The 21,124-nt window shown below is 47.1% G+C and overlaps 1 protein-coding gene across 1 annotated transcript; it reads left to right on the top strand.

Annotated features, from left to right (window-relative positions):
* The first annotated feature begins 6,055 nt into the window (after positions 1–6,055).
* Positions 6,056–14,844, top strand: LOC125546529. The gene is made up of 5 exons (XM_048710762.1): positions 6,056–7,406; positions 7,497–7,824; positions 7,939–8,730; positions 9,247–10,413; positions 11,350–14,844. Exons 2-5 carry the CDS (start codon positions 7,620–7,622, stop codon positions 14,433–14,435), a joined length of 5,250 nt encoding a protein of 1,749 aa, XP_048566719.1. The 5' UTR covers positions 6,056–7,406; positions 7,497–7,619; the 3' UTR covers positions 14,436–14,844.
* The last annotated feature ends 6,280 nt before the right edge of the window (positions 14,845–21,124 follow it).

Here is a 21,124-nt window from a genome sequence, read left to right as displayed (position 1 = left end):
TTTTCCAGCGGAAGTAGGCACGGATGTATTTTTATCCGCGCTCTTCCCAGGCTAGGGATTTCCTGCCTTGCGGTAGTACCGCAAGGGGGAGCGGTAGTACCGCGCTTGCGGCAGTACCGTCCTCAGCCCTTGTGCTTCAGGTTTGCCCTAGCTACTGCTGCTGTTGCGGTAGTACCGTGGTTCCTCATGGTAGTACCGCATGGCCTTGCGGTAGTACCGCTTGTCAGGAGTGGAAGTACCGCTGGTTTGGGGCGGTAGTACCGCTGGTCGCGGGTTGGTAGGTGGATAATGGTTGGATTTTTGTCCTAAGCTATAAAAGGGGTGTCTTCTTCCTCTAGTTGACCACCTCTTCCAACCCTAAGCTCCATTGTTGCTCCAAGCTCCATTTTCGCCCGATCTCACTCCCTAGCCAATCAAACTTGTTGATTTGCTCGGGAGTGGTTGAGAAGGCCCCGATCTACACTTCCACCAAGAGAAATTTGATTCCCCCACTAATCCATTGCGGATCTTATTACTCTTGGGTGTTTGAGCACCCTAGACGGTTGAGGTCACCGCGGAGCCATAGTCCATTGTGGTGAAGCTTCGTGGTGTCGTTGGGAGCCTCCAATTGAGTTGTGGAGATTGCCCCAACCTAGTTTGTAAAGGTTCGGTCGCCGCCTCCAAGGGCACCAATAGTGGAATCACGGCATCTCGCATTGTGTGAGGGCGTGAGGAGAATACGGTGGCCCTAGTGGCTTCTTGGGGAGCATTGTGCCTCCACACCGCTCCAACGGAGACGTACTTCCCCTCAAAGGGAAGGAATTTCGGTAACACATCCTCGTCTCCACCGGCTCCACTCTTGGTTATCTCATGCCTTTACTTATGCAAGCTTATTTGTGATATATCTCTTACTTGCTTGTGTTCCTATCTTTGTTGCATCATATAGGTTGCTCACCTAGTTGCATATCTAGACAACCTACTTTGATGCAAAGTTTAAATTATTAAAGAAAAGCTAAAAATTGTTATTTGCCTATTGACCCCCCCCTCTAGTCAACTATATCGATCCTTTCATTGGCGATTTTGGAATATTAGGGAATTTATAGGCCCCTCCATGGGCGTCATGTGAGCTTGTGGCTCCCTCGTACGTCTTCTGGTCGCTCCCCGAATCTTCTAGGACCTCTCGTAGTCTAAAAAAATCACCGTAGAGTTTCATCGTGTTTGGACTTCGTTTGGTATGGTTTTTCTGTAAAACAAAGAATAGGCAAAAAAATAGGAACTTGCACTGGCACTAAGTTAGTAGGTTAGCCCATAAAAATAATATAAAATGACATATAAAGCATATAAATAATAATAGTATAATAGCATGAAACAATCAAATATTATAGATACACTGGAGTCGTATCAACCTTCACTATCTAGGACATATGTGAAGAGCCTTGTACAAGCTAGCAATTTGATTGATTTTAATTTTTATTCTTGTGTGAACGACACTCATGTATTCTATGTCTGTGTGCCACATCCTGTATACTAATTACCTTCTTATTTATCAAAAAAATCCAAGGTAGGTGCCTTTCCATACTCGTTTCGAAAGCACCTTTCGTTGGGCATCCAACGACTCGGTTTAGTATACACGCCTTCTAGACACTGATGTACCTACCAACCGACAGCTGTATTACATAATGGTGTATAACATCTAGATGTGTCTCGTCGTGCCGCTTATCCTTGTCTGTTTCTTATCTCTTTCCTTTCGCATCCCAATCTCCACCTTGTCACATAAAAGAGCAATCCTCCTCCGCCCCCTCTCCATCCTAATGAGGCTTCCCTATGCAAAAATTCCATGGCGGGGTAGGCGCCCTTCCGACATGGGTCACGTCGGTTTCACAAGAGTCCAGGCAAGTGGCGGCCAAGATTGAGCTTCCAAAACACTCTCTAGATCTAGCGACAAACAACCAAACCACCACTTACTCGAGCCTCCCCACCATGATTGCTACATCAAGAGGTCGGTAGAGGGGGTGTGGAGTCATGCTACAAATCTTGTAGGCAAATCGTCTGAAGTGGAATGTTCTTGAGTGAGGGCATACATGGATCACAATGACTAAGGTGAGCTTTGCATGTTCATTCGATGAATGAGCTAATGTGAATATTTGTTTTTGTTTCTTTTATGCATGGGAAGTTTTAGGGGATCTGAAAATCATCATAACTGGCTTTTAAACTAAAAAGTGAGAATCATTTCCATATTGTGTACCCACATGACCAAAACTTCTTTGACGAAGTAGGCGTAGTAGAGTTATCAAGTCATGCCACTAAAATGTATTTTATTGATCTAAGACATTGGCGAACATGTTCACTGTGTGATATATCTCCCATTGTATGCGACAAATCTGACGTATCATCCTTACTCACAAAAGAAAGTTGCTAAGACCTTTTCCTTGTAACCATGCATGAGTGACAGTCTGTTCTTGGACACATGTGAAGTACTCTAGAAGCTAGCAATTAAGTTATTTTTACCTTTTCTCATCGTGGTAAAAACTCATGTGTTGCATGTCCTTGTACCACACTTTCTACATATTGATCACCTTTTCATTTATTTGTTAGTTCTGATATGGTGTTAGTGTTTGGTCACACTTGTTATTTTTGGGAAATGACTTATTTACCTCATTTTCGAAAGCAACTTTCATCGGGTGTGTGACAACTTGATTTACTATACATCTTTTCCAAACATTAATGTACTTACCATCTCACATCCAAATTATACGATGGTGTAAACTATCTAGATGTGTCTTATTGCACCAATTCTAATTGTTTGCTCGTTTCTTATCTCCTACATTTCACATCTCCAAGCTTTGCAATGTCACATGAAAGAGCGTTTCCTCTGTCATCCTTAATGACAGATTGCTCCCTCTCCATTAATGATTCACCCATCCAAAAAACTTTCCTGGTCGGTCTGACATGGGTCACACATGGGAGTTCAGGCAAGTGGCATATCGACCTAATTGATCTTCCAAAACACACTCAAAATCTAGTGACAAACGCCCCACCTACCACTTAGTCGAGGCTCCCCAGCATGGTTGCTATGTCAAGAGGTCGATGGAGGGGGTGGGTTATGCTTTAGACCTTGTGGTCTACAAACCTCCCGAGTGGAAGCTCCCATAAGTGAAGGAATACATGGAGCACAACGACCAAGGTGAGCTTTGAATGTTCTTTTGGCGTGCTCTTGGGGAGATATGCTTGTGTTTTGTCAACCATTGAAACCTAATTAGGGGATTTAATAGCGCATCTCGACATTACTAGTAGTTTACATAATGAATAGCAATTTTTGTTGACTAGTATTTTGTTGAGTCATATACAAAGTTATGTTTATATAGGTAATCCATGAAGAATATCATATGGATTTAAGAGATGAACATTATTAGGTCTATGTATGTATCAATGTCACTAAAGTGGAGAGATAAGTTTATTATGATCAAGAATAAACACATGGAGTGAAATGCAAAATACCAAGATTGAGTTAACTGGATGAATGAAATATGATGAAGGTGAAATTATAGGGAATATTAAAATAACTTGAACAAGATACAATGTATGACTGAAAGATGGTCATGATTGGAGAGATCATGAGCCGAGATGTGAAAAAAAACAAGAACTTAAGCAATAGAAAACAAGTGAATGACTAAATATCTTCAAGGAATGTGAAGTTTGAGTTTATGAGTTTATATATTGACAATCAAGGATTTGTTAGGTGTTTCAAGAAGAAAAAATAATTGGCTCTTAGGAGATCCAGGTAGGGCTTAAGAGAACAATGGTTGATCATTCAAGATTGGTAAGCACTAATGTGTCACATGAGACCAAGCAATCTATAGGTGTAAACAAATTTTAGTTATGCTCTCTGAACTAACTCAACATATGTACAGAATGTTGTTGAAGGTCAGGTACCACCCATTGACTTGCGTAGAAAGGATGATTTCAATCACCCATGTGGGAACCACATTATCTGGAAAAATGCCACCGAGGTTGCGAAGAGGAAATTCAAGATATTCACCTTGATAAAAATATAGGCTTGAAGCACGCGTACATTTTGTGATAATGGCCAAACGGAGAAGGGCTTAAATGAAAAGGCTTTCCATATTGTTAGATGAATGGACAAAACTGAAGGTGTTCATCAATTGATTGTGACCTGAAGAAGGCTTCCAACTTGGAGCAAAGATTGATGCTGCCATCAAGTTCAGGTGGATTAACGCAAGACAAAGGTATGCATACACTTTAACCAATTTATGAGTGAAGCCAACCTCACCAATGACAAAAAAATACAATATAAAAACATTTGACGATGGACAGATTTACCAGTACTGATTTGATATTGCAAACGTTGACATATTTTCTTCAAACTTGATCATATGTTATAAAGTTTATCTTCAGACTAAATATATAGGCTTTAGGTTTTGAAGCGGGAAAGTATGTTGCAACCTGTAATCTTCATATGACATAAATAAATTGCCTATGTTGCAAAAAAGATGTCCAACATAGACTTCCACAAATAATTCAACCAGGAGCCATGTTTTCATGAAAGACAAAGTAGAAACAACTTACACATGCTAAGTGATAAATGGGTGAGTTATAATTGGAGTCTCCAAGTGATCAAGACAAACCTAGAAAACATACAGATACGCTCAACCTTCACACTAACTTTTGGCACAAGAAGACGCACAAAACCCTATCTTTTTATAACTCAAATAGTTGAACAAGTATAGGTAATCATACTACTTTCATATTATGCACATTCAAGTTTCCATCACACTGGAATAATTATTGAGACCTTGCAGCATGGATTATGTGTCGAGCAGCTAGTCAATAGTAGTTATGTTACAGTCATCCAATCATAACATGATTGTCGACTAGGTGTCTCGACTCGACTCATAGAGGTAGCCGATCGACTACTCAATTAGCCAATGACTAACCTAACCAATCGAGATTTTTGCGCTGAGCAACTTCCTTTTGTAAGAGGGGCACACTGTCCGGTGTTTGGGCCAAGAGGATAAGGCCATGCTCATGGAACCCTAACTCCAGAATGAGCTCACTTGTCCAGCACCCATCTAGCCGCATCTCCCCTAGCCACCACCATTGTCGATGGGCATGTGGCAACGACGTGTTGTCGTCTTTACCGCCATACTGTCCACCACAATTACTCGAGTCAGCACCCCGCCAACTCGTCTCGACTCGTATTTCTTGCTTTGTATTGCAAAAATCACAAATATCTATCACAATAACGGACTATGACCAACTGCCGTATTCACATGGAAATCGCGAGCCCCATTAAGATGACGGTTCTTTGCTTGTCCTGCGACCAAGAACCGATGACATGAGGAGACAATTGACCATCTACACCTGCATTGCGTATTTGCACGGGATCTATGGGCCAGGATCCTCCAGGCATTGGGTGTGGTGCAAGGCGATCCGTGTGTGGGGGAATCACTCTCGAAAAGGTGTGCTAGGCACGGACAACAGGGACGCCACACGAAGATGGTGCGCATCGTATGTCTACTGGCCATGTGGGAGCCGTGGAAGCATCGAAGCACCATTTGTGTTTGACGGGGGATCGCCATGCCTACGAGAGGTACCCCGTCGGATTACGAGCGAGTGCAAAGTATGGCGATATAAGCGGGAGTGCTGCGAGGAGAGGGACCATTGGATGCTCGCTTCGTAGGCAGCAATACAATGGGAGCATGGAGTGAGGTGTGATTCGCTTTGTAACCATACCTCGTAAACCATTGACGAAGGGGCTCTTCCCCTCTCCTTAGTTAATATATGATACCCACATGTCATAGACATGAAAAGCGTGACAAAATTCCCTTAGGCAAACCAGTACTCTCAAACAACCCCGCGAGAATAATTTTCAGGAAAATGCGAATATTACTATTTGGAACGAGCAGTAGAACGTTCAGGGCGCCGAGCGAGCGAGTAAACAAGCCATCAGAGCGGCGGGGCCCACGGAAGCCACGTCCATGAGCGGCCACCAACCAATTTTTTTTCCCCTCCCAATCTCGCCGCAAAGCCCGATCCGTCGTCAGAACCTACCCCCGGACCGCCTCCGTTACCAAATATCCCATCGATCGCTTTGCTACGCCACCCCAACCGGCCCCGGGCTTGTTCCTTTCTCCCCCTGCCAGGGGCCTCATCCTGGCCGTCCGTCGCCCGACGGAGCGCCCAGATTCACCCTGATCCCGCTCCTCCCCTGTCACGGCGGTGGAAATTTCTCGGTAAACATGGCCGATGATGGCTTCTTCACCCGCGGTGTCCATCTCCTCCCTCTCCCCCGCCGAGCTTCACCACCGCCGCTGCCTAACCAGACCAGACTCCATCCATCCATCCATCCATCGACCGCCTGCTACTCCCCTCAGCTCCGATCGATCTGCTCCGGCTCGCCCTCTCCCCCCTCAGCTCCGATCGATCTACTCCGGCTCGCTCGCTCCTTAATGCATGCGGAGATCGGCCGCGGCCTCGCCGGCGGGGGACCCGGATCGCTCGCTCGTCGCCGGCGTCCACCGCGGTGGAGGCACGCCGGCGATGGCCTTCACCGCCGTCGTCGGTCGGGAGAGATGCCGATGCCGATGGCGTCGTCCCCGATCCGGACTGCTGCGCCAGCGGTGCGGTGGGAGCCCGTCCGGGGCGGTCAGGGCCGCTGCCAGCGCGGGCCCACGCGGGGCCGGTGGCAGCGCCCGTAAATCCCGCGGCAGGGCAGGGGCAGGCGAGGTAACCCCGCGCGCGCCCGGCTGGCGCCAGGCCAGTTGCTTGCGTCGCAGACTGCCTCCCGCTCTCCCTCTCTCTCTCTCGTTTATCCTTTCCTTTTCGCCTTTTTTTTCTCCCCCTCCCCCGTGCAATAAATTAGTGGAGCAAGCCGATAAAAAAGATTTTCTTGGTCTGGGGCAAAAAAGATTTGTTTTTTCTTTCCAACCCCCCTCTCCGGGGTAGGGCGGGGCGGGGTGGGGCACGCGGACGCGAGGGGGGTGCGAATCAAATGGGGTTAAGTCCCGGCTGCGTCCGCTTTATCGGCTCACGTTGCCACAGCCTCCGTTCCCTTCCCTTCCGCCTCTCTCTCTTTCTCTCGTCTCTCTTTCTTCCCCCCCACCTCCTCCCCTCTCTCCCTCTCCCTCCCCCGCCCGCCTCCGCCACCGCCGCGCCTCCTCCGGCCCGCCCCCGCAGATCAGACAACGCCCGGCCCGCCCGCCCGCCCGCCCTCGCCTCCCTGCTCGTGAGGCCGTGGGCAAAGGGCCTCCGCTACGGTTCGCATCTCCCTCCGCCGCCTCCACACCGGTGGGCGGCCCTCGACGGCCTTCCCCGCCCCGTTCCTGGAGCCTCCGCGTGGTGCTCCGTCTCTGGGACCGACGCCCTGTGACTCCCGGGACCTGCCCAGCGCCGCTTCCGCCGGGATTGTAAGTCGCACGCCTCTGAATCCGCCTGCCGCCGGCCGTCTCCGGCCAGGGGTTTCTTTTTTCCTGACCTGTGTGCCCGCTCCCCTGTAGGTTGCTCCTGGATAGGAGGCCGGCGACGCTGTGGACTTGGTTCGGCCGCGCGTATGTGATTTGCGGCGCCCGCCGGAGCTGGGGATACGCGCCGCTGGGACGACGACCGCAACGACGCCGTGGATGCCTCCGCCTCCGCCGGATCGGAGGGAGTTCCTCTACAGGGACGGCCGCAGGCACGACGTGGCCGCCGGGGACCCCCTCCTGCCGGCGCCCCCCGCCACGCCGCGCTGGAGGGATTCCCCGTACCACCCGCCGCCGCCGCCGCCGCCCCTGCGCGACCACGCCCGGCCCTCGCCCCGCAGGACCGCGTCTTCGGCCTCCTCAGGTAGGTTTCCGCCTCCCAGGCCCTCAGATCTGATGCGGCCGCCACCTCCGCTGCCGTGCTGCAACGCTTCTCCTCCTGCCCCGCTGATTCCCCCCACCCTTTCTGCTGTTTCAGAGGGCTATTACAGGCAGGGCGCCGGCGCCTATGACCGCTCCTACCCCGACGAGCCGCTGGGCTACACGCCCTCGCGCTCCGACCGCTACTGGCTGGAGGAGGACCCTCCCGCCGGCTATAAGGGTTTCAGCCGCTATGGTGGCGGCGGCGGCCGGAGGGACGGCCGTGACTTGCGGGGATCCTACCGGAGGTCTCCGTTTAGGAGCTATGGAGGCGACTTCCCAAGAGGCCACCAGGAGCCCCCGCCTCCCCCACCCTTGAGGAGGTCTCCTCTGAGGTCAGTTGCTGTGCCGATCTGTTACGACCCTCCCAGTGATAGGGCTGACAGGGAGGATAGAGAACACCAACCCCGTGCGACTCCTTGGCGGCCGCTGCGCCGGAGGGAGAGCAGATCTGACGCTACAGACGCAGCTGGTGCTGGACCTTTGTCAGCTCGTCAGAGCGCTACTGCAGGGGCGGCTTCAGAGAAGAACGCCCCGTCGCAGTCTGCGGCTGTGGCAGATTCACAGTCGGCTGAGGAGGAGACACCCAGGAAGAAGCCCCGGCTTGGATGGGGGCAAGGCTTGGCCAAATATGAGAAGCAGAAGGTGCCTGGTTCTTCAGAATCTGCTGAACCTGTTGCTGAAGGGAGCCCAGGCGGCGTTGAACAGAAGGAAGTTGATGGCGCACCTGCACCTGCACTTTGTGCATCTCCAGTGGCAGCACCGGCTGCACCACCACCTGCACCTGCACTTTGCGCATCTCCAGTGGCTGCACCGGCAGCACCATCTGCACCTCCATCTTGTTCTCCTGGTATGCAACCCGTTTTGACCTTTTCCTTGGTTTATCCCAGTTGTTTTCCATGTGAATAATTCCTGTTTTAATCTAGGTCAACATGCTGTTGCTGAATCAGTTCTATTAGGAATGAATGAAAAAAGTATAGTTTATTTGAAAACAATGCTCTGCTTGAACTTCATAAATGTGCCCATGAGATAGCATTTGTACTTCATTCATCTTGCTCGATCCCCCCCCCCCCCCCCCCCCCGCACACACACACACACAAAACAAATGGTCCTCCACTATACATCTTTTACCCTTGGTTTTGCATTCACCATATCCACAGTATGTCCGTTCAATCCACTAATAGACACCTTCCTGTTAGATTTATATTGTTGCGACAGTAGTACATTAGTTGCTGGTCCTCAGCATCTTCATTTTGTCATGCTACGCTAAGACACTTTGTTCATGTTTATAATGGAACTGAGCCGGGAGAGACCATGCACATCAAATGTCTTGAAAACTGACTGTTACCTTCACGTTTAACTGCAGTGCCTGAAGATAAATCCTGTGAACTGACGACAAATACAGTCACAGTTTCCAATAAAGATATCCCCGGGGCGGAGGTCCAGGCTTACAACGATGAAATCCCCATTAAGTTAGGTCAACTTGATGGTGATCGCATTGGCTCCCTTGCCAATGTCCTTGCTGAACTACTTCAACATGAAGATTCTTGTTCTGGGGATTCGAGAAGACTGACAAATAGTAGTAAGTTATTGCTACTGAAAGAAAACATAGCCAGGGAGCTTGAGAAGACCGAGCTTGAGATTGATTCATTGGAATGTGAACTTAAATCAGTGAGTACTGAATCGGAAAACAAGGCTCTTGAAGATGCACAAAATCCTTCACCTTCTAGTGGGACATCAAAAACTCTAGCCAAGCCTGCGACATCAAAAGTTCTAGCCAAGCCTGAGACATCAAAAGTTCTAGCCATGCCTGAGATCTGTGGAACATCTTCTTCCCCTAAAGAACAAGGGGTGCTCACTCCTTGCAAGCTTTCTGTGGGGCAGGAAGCTGATGCTAACGGTGTAGACTTGATGGATGTTGTAACAGCTCCTGTTCGCAGTGTAACAGCAGTCTCATCGGGGGAGAGTGTTGCATGTCCTGGAGTTGTTGCTGAAGCTCAGGTTGCTGTAGCTGCAGATGTGGCCCCATTGAAGCCTTCTGAAGGAACTGGGTCTGAAATTGATGCCCACTGTCTGACGCCGGAGCCTGGTTTGTCCCATGATAATGTTAGTTCCATGAAAGCTGATGGCAGCAATGCCTTGTCAACGAGGCAGTGCTCACACCATATCGACAGCCATAACTTAATCCCTTCAATTATTGCTGTGAACAATGATATAGCAAAAGAATTTAATGAACTGGTTTTCAAACCTTTGCCTGCTGGTCAACCATGTCTTGGTTTATCCAGTGAAATGAAGAATGACCTGAGTGTCAGAAAGAAGCTTGGCATACATAAAAATAGACTAAGATTCAAAGAGCAAGCACTTACCTTCAAGTTCAAGGTGCTGCGACACCTGTGGAAAGAGGATGTGCGGCTCCTCTCTGTAAGAAAGCAGCGCCCAAAGTCTAATAAACGCACTGATCAGAGCAACCGTGCATCACAGAGTGGATCTCAGAGGCAACGCTCGTCTAATCGCTCTCGATTGGGCATGCCTGGTCAGTATTTCCCTCTACTTACTCAAAGTACATATTATCCCATTATTTACTTGTAGAAAATATAGTTTCAACGGTGCTTTTTTACCTTTCAAAAGTTCTGTGTGGTGTTTAGCCGTCAATCAAATAAATGTGCTATGATATTTAAGTTATAAGGGAACATCCTCTGAATGTTTTGGTATTATGCTAATATATACCCTGCCTTCCTGTTTGTTGAAGCTGCCACACATTTTTCTGTGGCACTTCAAAGAAAAGCAATTCGTGCATAAAAAGTTGTGGACGATGATATTTGATAATATGTCACAGATTTAGTCCCTTGGACGTATGGGAATTCTTGGAAAAGAGTCAATTCCTAGAAACCGATGACACCAGCTGTCATCAAAATGTCACTAGTACCCGCCATTTTGTCTTTATCAGATATACAAAATTGCAAATCTACTATGTATGGAATAATTTCTTGAAATCTACACATGGATGAGTTAGATTTAGATCATATACTTTAGCCTTTTCCCCCCTTGATATCTACACATGGATAAGTTGGTTTTAGAACATATTATACTTTTGGCTACCTCCTACGAAGTTACTGCAGTAGGCCTTATTGCCTTAATGTTTGTATTGCCTTAATGTCTGTATAAAGGATGACTTAGTGAATTCAGATCGATACTTTATGGCATGATGATAGACATAAAGGGATATGTTATACAAGTTTTCCAATGTTCTGCTTTCTTTTCTCTTTGCACTGCCTTTGCATGTCTTCGGTGTGCCTTTGAATATACTTCTGTTTGCAACTATCTTGTCTTACTTCTATCCGCCTTTGCCGCTCTTATGCATTTACTCACCACTGTTGTGTTATTTACTTATGAGTATCTATGATATGCATGCAATTTCATACAATTTGTATTTGTGCCCTATTTGACTTGGTGTTCTTTTCGTTTACAGCTGGTAATCTGAGTACGTTTCCTACCACAGAAATATCAGATGTTGCAAACAAGATGTTTACAGAATTTCAGTTTAAGCGCTGCAGAAATTACTTGAAAATGCCAGCATTAATTATAGATGAAAAAGAGAAAGAAAGTGCTAGCTTTGTCAGCAAGAATGGTTTGATTGAGGATCCTGTTTCAGTTGAGAAGGAGCGGTCAGTGATAAATCCATGGACGCATGAAGAGAAGGAAGTTTTTATGCAGATGCTTGCTTCATTTGGCAAGAATTTCTCTAAAATCTCCAATTTTCTACAGCACAAGACAACAGCTGATTGTGTTGAGTTCTACTACAAGCACCATAAATCTGACAGTTTCCGAGAAGTTAAGAAACTTCTGGATCTTCGGCAGCAACAACCCACTGGCAATTACCTAGGAACAAAATCTGGAAAGAAATGGAATCCTGAGAATGCTGCATCTCTTGATATGCTTGGAAATGCTGCATCGGTCGTGGCTGCCCATGGTCTTGATTATGCAAACAGAGTGGAGAAAGATACTGCAAAGTCTATCATTCGGACTTCTTGTAGGTCTGATGTTTCGGCTGTGGCCAAAGGATCTTTGGATAAGGATGGCATTGCTAATGTATCTCTGCACGAGAGGGAATCTGTAGCTGCTGATGTCTTGGCAGGTATATGTGGAACTCTCTCCCCTGAAGGAATGGGCTCATGCATTACCAGTTCTGCTGATCATGGCCAAAAGATAGGTGCCACAAGAATGGAGTATCTTATAGCAACTCCAGAGGCAGACAAGAGCTTTGATGAGGAAGACGATCTCTCAGACCAGGAATGCGAAGTTGACTCAGTTGATTGGAACGACAATGAGAAGTCACTGTTCATCGAGGCTCTGAATAACCATGGGAAGGATTTTGCTCGAATTTCTTCATATGTGAAGAGCAAGTCATATGAGCAGTGCAAGGTATTTTTCAGCAAGGCTCGCATTTCACTTGGTTTGGATTTGATCTATCAGCAGACTACCGATGCTGGTTTGCCGACAGGTGATGCCAGTGGAGGTAGGAGTGATACTGACGAGGCATGTGCTGCTGAGATGGATTCTCCTATTTGTAGCACACAGTCTCCTGTGGAGATGGAGATGGAGGTTTGTCCTTCTGTTGATAAAACCCTTCAGGGGCATCTTCTATCTGGTATCGCCTTTAAACAGTCAGAAACTGATAGATCAGATGGGCCAGATATTGTGGACCTAACATTTGAGGAAGGTGAGATCAAGGCAGAGGATACTAATAATTGTAACATTCCTGTTGATCATAGACAGTCAAGTGAAGCCACTCATGAATCAACACCTTCATGTGCTCCTATCGATATCAATTCTTCTGAGAGCACAGGGAGTATGGAGAACAGAGAGCACAGTAACCAAGTGAGTGCGCATGGCAACGGAGCCATGGCCTCTTCAACTGAGCTGCCTGTGGGAGCACACCTGGAAATCAGCACCAGTCTGCACAATGTTGAAGTTATTGAGCCGAGCAAGGTGTCTGAAATGATTTGCACTCAGGTATCCAGCAGGGAACATGCTCCCGAGAGTGGTGCACCCATCAGCGCTGGAAATTTAACCACCCCGGTTTTCTTACCTGGAGTCATCCAGTCGAGCAAGGTGTATGAAGGGATTTGCACCAAGGAATCTAGTGTGGAAGGACCTTCTCAACAAGCACCCTTGAGTGCACACATGAAGGCTGGAAATTTGACCCTCTCTGTTTGCTTACCTGGGGAACACTGTAGTAAGGTATCCAGTATCGAAGGACCTTCAAAACATGCACCTGAGAGTGCACACGTGAAAGCTGGAAATTCGACTCCCTCTGTTTGCTTACCTGGAGAAAGTGGCAGCAAGGAAAATGTCACCCATTTCTCGGACATGGCCGGTGTTTCCTGTATTAGGCCTGCATTTACTTCGAGTTATCAGCAAAGCGTGCCAACAGATCTGCTCCCAGCAAAGCCAAAATCACAGGTTACCCCTCTTACTCCAAAGGATTTGATGCCTGTTCAGTTTAGTTCTGACCTTCCTGATCCTACCTCAATTCGTTTTGAGGGCATAGCCTCCATAACTTCACCAAATTTTGGTGATCATGCCAACAGAGTCAGCAATACTCCAGGGCCCAAGGACATGAACAAGTTCCCAGTATTTAATGAACAATCTCGGAGCCAGCATGATGTTCTGTTCCGCAATATTGATGGATACTTGCAGCACAGACGGAATCATCATCTGGCAGTCGATATACCCGCCTTTTCTGATAGCACTGTAAGTGGCAGTGTGGGAATTTCTCATCCGGATCAGTTCACAATAACGAAATACCAGAATGGCAGGTCGGGCAGCTCAGGTCTCTCAAGCACATCTGCTGGGTTTCTGATGAATGGGAGCAGCAAAGAATTACGGGAAGGCCAGTTGAAGCCCTGTTCCCACAAGGCAAGCACTGAGAGTTGTGATCAGGTGAAGCGCCCTGGTGATGTCAAGTTATTTGGGAAAATTCTGAGCCATCAATCATCCTTGCAAAGTTCTGGCTCATCATCGAATGTAACGAGAAGCAAGCCTCCCCCGCCAACGACAGCAGCAGGATTGTTGGGCAGTGGAATGGATCGCATGGTTTATTCATCTAGGCCCACAAATACTGCCCACTTTGGGCAGGACGAGCGAGTGGTGAGGAGCTACACTCACCTGGATGGGAGCACAGCACAGCCCGAGTCGTCTTTGTTCAGGGTGGCGAAATGCCAGAGATCATCAATGGCCAGCGTGCCATTTTACTCGGCTAAAAATGGCTCACTGGGCGTATTCGGAGAGTACCAACAGCCTTTGCGGCAGCAGCTTCCATCAGACCCGAAGCGGCTGGAAAGCTATGCCGATCTGCAGAAGAGGAACGGAATAGAGCTCATCTCAGGGTTCCAGCAGCAGCAGCCCGGGAAAGCCGCGCGGCTCGGTGGCGCTGGGATCCTCGTGAGCCCCGTGTCAGACCCGGTGGCGGCGCTCAAGGCGCAGTATGGCTCGAGCTCGAAGTTCCTGGGCAAGGACGCCGACCACCCCTGGAAAGACATAGGAAACAGGTAGCAGCAGCAGCCACCAGTAGTAGCATTAGGCGGGCAAATAGTGCATGCTTTTCTTTTGCTCTCTCCCTGTACCATATTTAGTTTTTGTAACTTGGGATGGAAGGAACTGAAACAACAGCAGGGAAAGCGAATGGCTTTCCTGTCCATATCGTCGTAGGGCTTTCTTTTGTCGTGGGATTAACTCTTTTCTGCAGCTCCGTCGTCATACTTAATTTTAGTTGTTTTTTGGATGTTGCCAGCAGTGGCTGTAGGTTTGCTAGAGGCGACAAAGGCGGTTTGTCGGTAGGGCTTTGTTATTTATGTATCCGGTTTTTATTATGCAATGCAGAAACCTCACAGACAGATGATTGTAATATGGTAATGTTGATGCTCAACTCAGCAGATTCCTCTCCTGCTGTAGTTTTGGTTAATTGGTGCCTTGTTTTGCTTTTGTGTTTCTGTTTCTGATGATCATGATTGTTGTGTAACATTACCGTTTTATTCCTTTATCACTTTAACCCGCTGCTGCCTGCAGGGAAATGAAATGTGCTCACTTCGCTGTCATGTTGGACACGAGCAGCATCGGCTGTCGAAGCGAGGGGCGCACGCACGGCGCATGGCATGCGAGTTTTTGCAGCGGGTTAAAACGGTTTGCGCAATTCTTTCTTCCCCTAATTTGCCGCTGGACATGGCCGTCAGTTCTGATGGTTTTGCTCCGGCGGTATGAACCGTGTGAGCGCTGGGGGTGAAGTTGACAGCAGCGTGCTTTCCTGTTTCTGATCCATGCAATGCAATTATCTTGTGTTCCCTTGCTGGCCTCTCCCGTTTCTTCTCCACGTGTTGCCGTGCCTGGATTCCGGTATGGTGCTTGGACGAAGAATTAACTGTCCATGGTGGATGAGATTGGGAAGAACTGATGGTGATTATGCCAGAGGAAGAAGGCCTTGTGAACTAAGCTCATCTCATCTCAGATAATCTGGACGATGGACCTACGTTGGAGGCAACGTAGGGGAGGCGAAGAGATGAGCACCGTGAATGATGGACCTACGTTGGGTCACTGTGATGCTTCCGTCTGTGCAGCTGCCACTGCGTGCAGGTGCAGCGATGCACTTCTCGTCCCGCCTCTCCCGTTTGACACCGGAGATGATGAGCAGCGCATCTCAGGTTTCCACCCCTAAAAAAAAGGTTTTTTTTTGCGAAACAAGAGCTATCATTAAACAGTAGCATTACAATCATTCTGCAGGCATTCAACTAGAAACCTAGGAACAAAGTTGATCCATAAACATCTCCTTCTAATCGAAGAAGCCTGCTTAGCACAAAGATGTGCCCCTTCATTAGCTCCACGCCCAATGAAGTTCAGTTGGAAAAATTCCAAGTTGCTATTGAGCTCTTCAATCTCTTGGAGAATCGGTGCAATTTCTGATCTTCCCTGCTCTCGACTCCTCCAGAGGTTGACTACCTCTCTCGCATCAGTTTCTATTGTGATGTTGCCGAGGCCTAGATCGCAAGCCAGTTTAGTTCCATCCCTAACAGCAAAAGCTTCCATAATCAAAGCATTTTCAGCTTGCCCATACCATAAAGCTTGGCCTCTGATCAAGGATCCAGAATGGTCACGTAGGACTAGACCCGTAGCTCCCTCATTCGAGTTCACCTGGAAGCTAGCATCCACATTCATCTTCAGACTTCCTTCTTGCGGCGGCTGCCACTTGACTTGCACCTTTGGGCCACACACTTTATTCTTGCCAGCAGCAACACAGAGATCCATAGCAATATCTGTTGTCCACTTAACAGATTGAGGCACCATTCTAACTTGCTCCTCATGGTGCCTAGCATTCCTCTCCGACCACACAGCCCATCCTCCACAAAGAACAACAGCTGCATCATCTAAAGAAATCACCTCACTGTCAATAAGGTCTATGGCCCAAGTACCCGGATGAAGGTCAGGTAGCTTGAATGAAGTAACAGCCTTCAGCTGTTGCCAGAAAAGTTTTGCCCATGTACACTCAAACAGTGCGTGCCTAATAGTCTCATCTCGCCCACATGATTGGCAAAACGAAATTTGCTCAATATGTCTATCCTTCAGAACCTGACGGCAAGGAATAAACTTCTTGATGATTCGCCACCAAAAATTACGAACCTTAGGAGGCACTCTCATCTTCCATAGCTTCTTCCAGAAAACTTGTTCAGATCCTCTTGAGCCCATCACTGGATTGATAGTAGTATTTGCTACAAGAAGCGCCCTATAAGCGCCCTCCAGAAAATTTGTTTCCAATACTTGTTCATCCCATTCTCCCGTAACCGGGTTCATCAATTCCTCCACAAGGTTAACATCCGATGAAGGAAGCCTTACAATTGGTTTTAAAGTTGAGTTTGAAGGTATCCAAGGATCATCCCAAATTCTCGTGCTTGCACCATCACCAATGCGTTTAATTAGGCCCAACTTTAGAGCTTCACGGCCATACAAAATCGCTCTCCAAGTATGAGAAGCATTCCTCTTATTTCCGGCTGTCAATAGATTACCTTCATGATAATATTTACCTCTCAAGACCCGAGCACACAACGAGTTGGGATTACAAATCAATCGCCACCCTTGCTTCGCTAACATAGCTTTATTGAAGAGTACGAGATCTTTGAACCCCATACCACCACAAACCTTTGGTATAGCGAGATCCTTCCATTTAACCCAATGCATTTTCCTTTTTTTTTCATCTCCTCCCCACCAGAACCGAGCCAGTACTGCAATGATCTTTTTACATAACTTCTTGGAAAGTTTGAAACAGCTCATCGAGTAAGTTGGAATAGCTTGGCATATAGACTTAATAAGCACCTCACGTCCAACACTACTAAGAAGTTTAGGTGCCCATCCCGCCACAAGTCTCTTAATAGTAGCCAAAATATGTTGAAAATTCTCATCAGTGGACCTTCCCAGAGCTGTAGGGAGACCCAAATATTTCTCAACTAGTGCCTCAACTGTAATCTCCGTGCCTTGATGGATAGCCGCCTTCATATTGTCATCAGAATTCCCGCTAAAAAATATAGCTGACTTCTGTTTGTTAACCATTTGGCCCGATCCAATACGGTATCTTTCCAGAACTTCTTGTAATCTATTAGCACCTTCAGCCGTCGCCTGAGTGAATACCATACAGTCATCTGCAAAAAGAAGGTGAGAAATCCATGGACAGTGAATACCAACTCTCACTCCACGAGATAAATGTCCAGCTCCATACTTCTTCAACATACAACAAAAAGCCTTCTGCACATAGGAGAAAAAGGTACGGAGAAATTGGATCACCTTGCCTAATACCCTTTGAAGGTTTGAATATTTGAGAGTAATTGCCATTAACCCTAACTGAAAAAGAAACTGTTTCCACACAGGACATAACTCTTTTAATCCATGCATCTGCAAAGCCAAGTTTGCTCATGATAGCTCTCAAGTATGACCATTCTACACGATCATAAGCTTTTGCCATATCAAGCTTCACCGCACAAGCCCCGGATTTTCCTTTCTTCCTCTTCAAAAAATGGATACACTCATATGCCAAGAGTACGTTGTCCGTAATCAGTCGGCCCGGAACGAAAGCGCTCTGCTCTTCAGAGATTAATCCTTGCAGTAACGGTCTCAATCTCAAGGCTAACACCTTCGAAGCTAATTTGTAAAGCACGTTATGAAGGAAATATGCCCTAGAGGCAATAATAAAGTTATTATTTATTTCCTTATAATCATGATAAATGTTTATTATTCATGCTATAATTGTATTAACCGGAAACATAATACATGTGTGAATACATAGACAAACAAAGTGTCACTAGTATGCCTCTACTTGACTAGCTCGTTAATCAAAGATGGTTATGTTTCCTAACCATGAACAATGAGTTGTTATTTGATTAACGAGGTCACATCATTAGTTGAATGATCTGATTGACATGACCCATTCCATTAGCTTAGCACCCGATCGTTTAGTATGTTGCTATTGCTTTTTTCATGACTTATACATGTTCCTATGACTATGAGATTATGCAACTCCCGTTTGCCGGAGGAACCTTTGGGTGCTACCAAACGTCACAACGTAACTGGGTGATTATAAAGGAGCATTACAGGTGTCTCCAAAGGTAATGTTGGGTTGGCGTATTTCGAGATTAGGATTTGTCACTCCGATTGTCGGAGAGGTATCTCTGGGCCCTCTCGGTAATACACATCACATAAGCCTTGCAAGCATTACAACTAATATGTTAGTTGTGAGATGATGTATTACGGAACGAGTAAAGAGACTTGCCGGTAACGAGATTGAATAGGTATTGGATACCGACGATCGAATCTCGGGCAAGTAACATACCGATGACAAAGGGAACAACGTATGTTGTTATGCGGTCTGACCGATAAAGATCTTCGTAGAATATGTAGGAGCCAATATGGGCATCCAGGTCCCGCTATTGGTTATTGACCGGAGACGTGTCTCGGTCATGTCTACATTGTTCTCGAACCCGTAGGGTCCGCACGCTTAAGTTACGATGACAGTTATATTATGAGTTTTATGCATTTTGATGTACCGAAGGTTGTTCGGAGTCCCGGATGTGATCACGGACATGACGAGGAGTCTCGAAATGGTCGAGACATAAGATTGATATATTGGAAGCCTATATTTGGATATCGGAAGTGTTCCGGGTGAAATCGGGATTTTACCGGATACCGGGAGGGTTACCGGAACCCCCCGGGAGCTATATGGGCCATAGTGGGCCTTAGTGGAAAAGAGAAGGGGCTGCCCTAGATGGGCTGCGCGCCCCCCCTTCCCCTAGTCCTATTAGGACTAGGAGAGGTGGCCGGCCCCCTCCTCCTCTTTTCCCCTCCGAGGAATCCTAGTTGGACTAGGATTGGAGGGGGAATCCTACTCCCAGAGGGAGTAGGACTCTCCTGCGCCTCCTCCTTGGCCGGCCAGCCTCCCCTCTACCTTTATATACGGGAGGCAGGGGACACCTCTAGACACACAAGTTGATCCTTGAGATCTATTCCTTAGCCGTGTGCGGTGCCCCCTGCCACCATATACCTCGATAATACTGTAGCGGAGTTTAGGCGAAGCCCTGCTGCTGTAGTACATCAAGATCGTCACCACGCCGTCGTGCTGACGGAACTCTTCCCCGACACTTTGCTGGATCGGAGTCCGGGGATCGTCATCGAGCTGAACGTGTGCTCGAACTCGGAGGTGCCGTAGTTTCGGTGCTTGATCGGTTGGATCGTGAAGACGTATGACTACTTCCTCTACGTCGTGTCATCGCTTCCGCAGTCGGTCTGCGTTGGGTACGTAGACAACACTCTCCCCCTCGTTGCTATGCATCACATGATCTTGCGTGTGCGTAGGAAATTTATTGAAATTACTACGAAACCCAACAGTGGCATCCGAGCCTAGGTTATTTATGTTGATGTTATATGCATGAGTAGAACACAACTGAGTTGTGGACGATACAAGTCATACTGCCTACCAGCATGTCATACTTTGGTTCGGCGGTATTGTTGGACGAGACGACCCGGACCAACCTTACGCGTACGCTTACGCGAGACCGGTTCCCTCGACGTGCTTTTCACAGAGATGGCTTGCGGGCGACTGTCTCTTCAACTTTAGTTGAACCAAGTATGGCTATGCCCGGTCCTTGCGAAGGTTAAAACGGAGTCTATTTGACAAACTATCGTTGTGGTTTTGATGCGTAGGTGAGACTGGTTCTTACTTAAGCCCGTAGCAGCCACGTAAAACTTGCAACAACAAAGTAGAGGACGTCTAACTTGTTTTTGCAGGGCATGTTGTGATGTGATATGGTCAAAGCATGATGCTGAATTTTATTGTATGAGATGATCATGTTTTGTAACCGAGTTATCGGCAACTGGCAGGAGCCATATGGTTGTCGCTTTATTGTATGCAATGCAATCGCGATGTAATGCTTTACTTTATTACTAAACGGTAGTGATAGTCGTGGAAGCATAAGATTGGCGAGACGACAACGATGCTACGATGGAGATCAAGGTGTCACGCCGGTGACGATGGTGATCATGACGGTGCTTCGGAGATGGAGATCACAAGCACAAGATGATGATGGCCATATCATATCACTTATATTGATTGCATGTGATGTTTATCTTTTTATGCATCTTATCTTGCTTTGATTGACGGTAGTATTATAAGATGATCTCTCACTAAATTATCAAGAAGTGTTCTCCCTGAGTATGCACCGTTGCGAAAGTTCTTCGTGCTGAGACACCACGTGATGATCGGGTGTGATAGGCTCTACGTTCAAATACAACGGGTGCAAAACAGTTGCACACGCGGAATACTCAGGTTATACTTGACGAGCCAAGCATATACAGATATGGCCTCGGAACACGGAGACCGAAAGGTCGAGCGTGAATCATATAGTAGATATGATCAACATAATGATGTTCACCGATGAAACTACTCCATCTCACGTGATGATCGGACATGGTTTAGTTGATTCGGATCACGTGATCACTTAGAGGATTAGAGGGATGTCTATCTAAGTGGGAGTTCTTCAGTAATATGATTAATTGAACTTAAATTTATCATGAACTTAGTACCTGATAGTATCTTGCTTGTTTATGTTGATTGTAGATAGATGGCTCATGCTGTTGTTCCGTTGAATTTTAATGCGTTCCTTGAGAAAGCAAAGTTGAAAGATGATGGTAGCAATTACACGGACTGGGTCCGT

Source organism: Triticum urartu, chromosome 1 (genome assembly GCF_003073215.2).
Source record: "Triticum urartu cultivar G1812 chromosome 1, Tu2.1, whole genome shotgun sequence".
Taxonomy (NCBI): Eukaryota; Viridiplantae; Streptophyta; class Magnoliopsida; order Poales; family Poaceae; genus Triticum; species Triticum urartu.
This window is presented reverse-complemented; position numbering and strand designations above follow the sequence as displayed.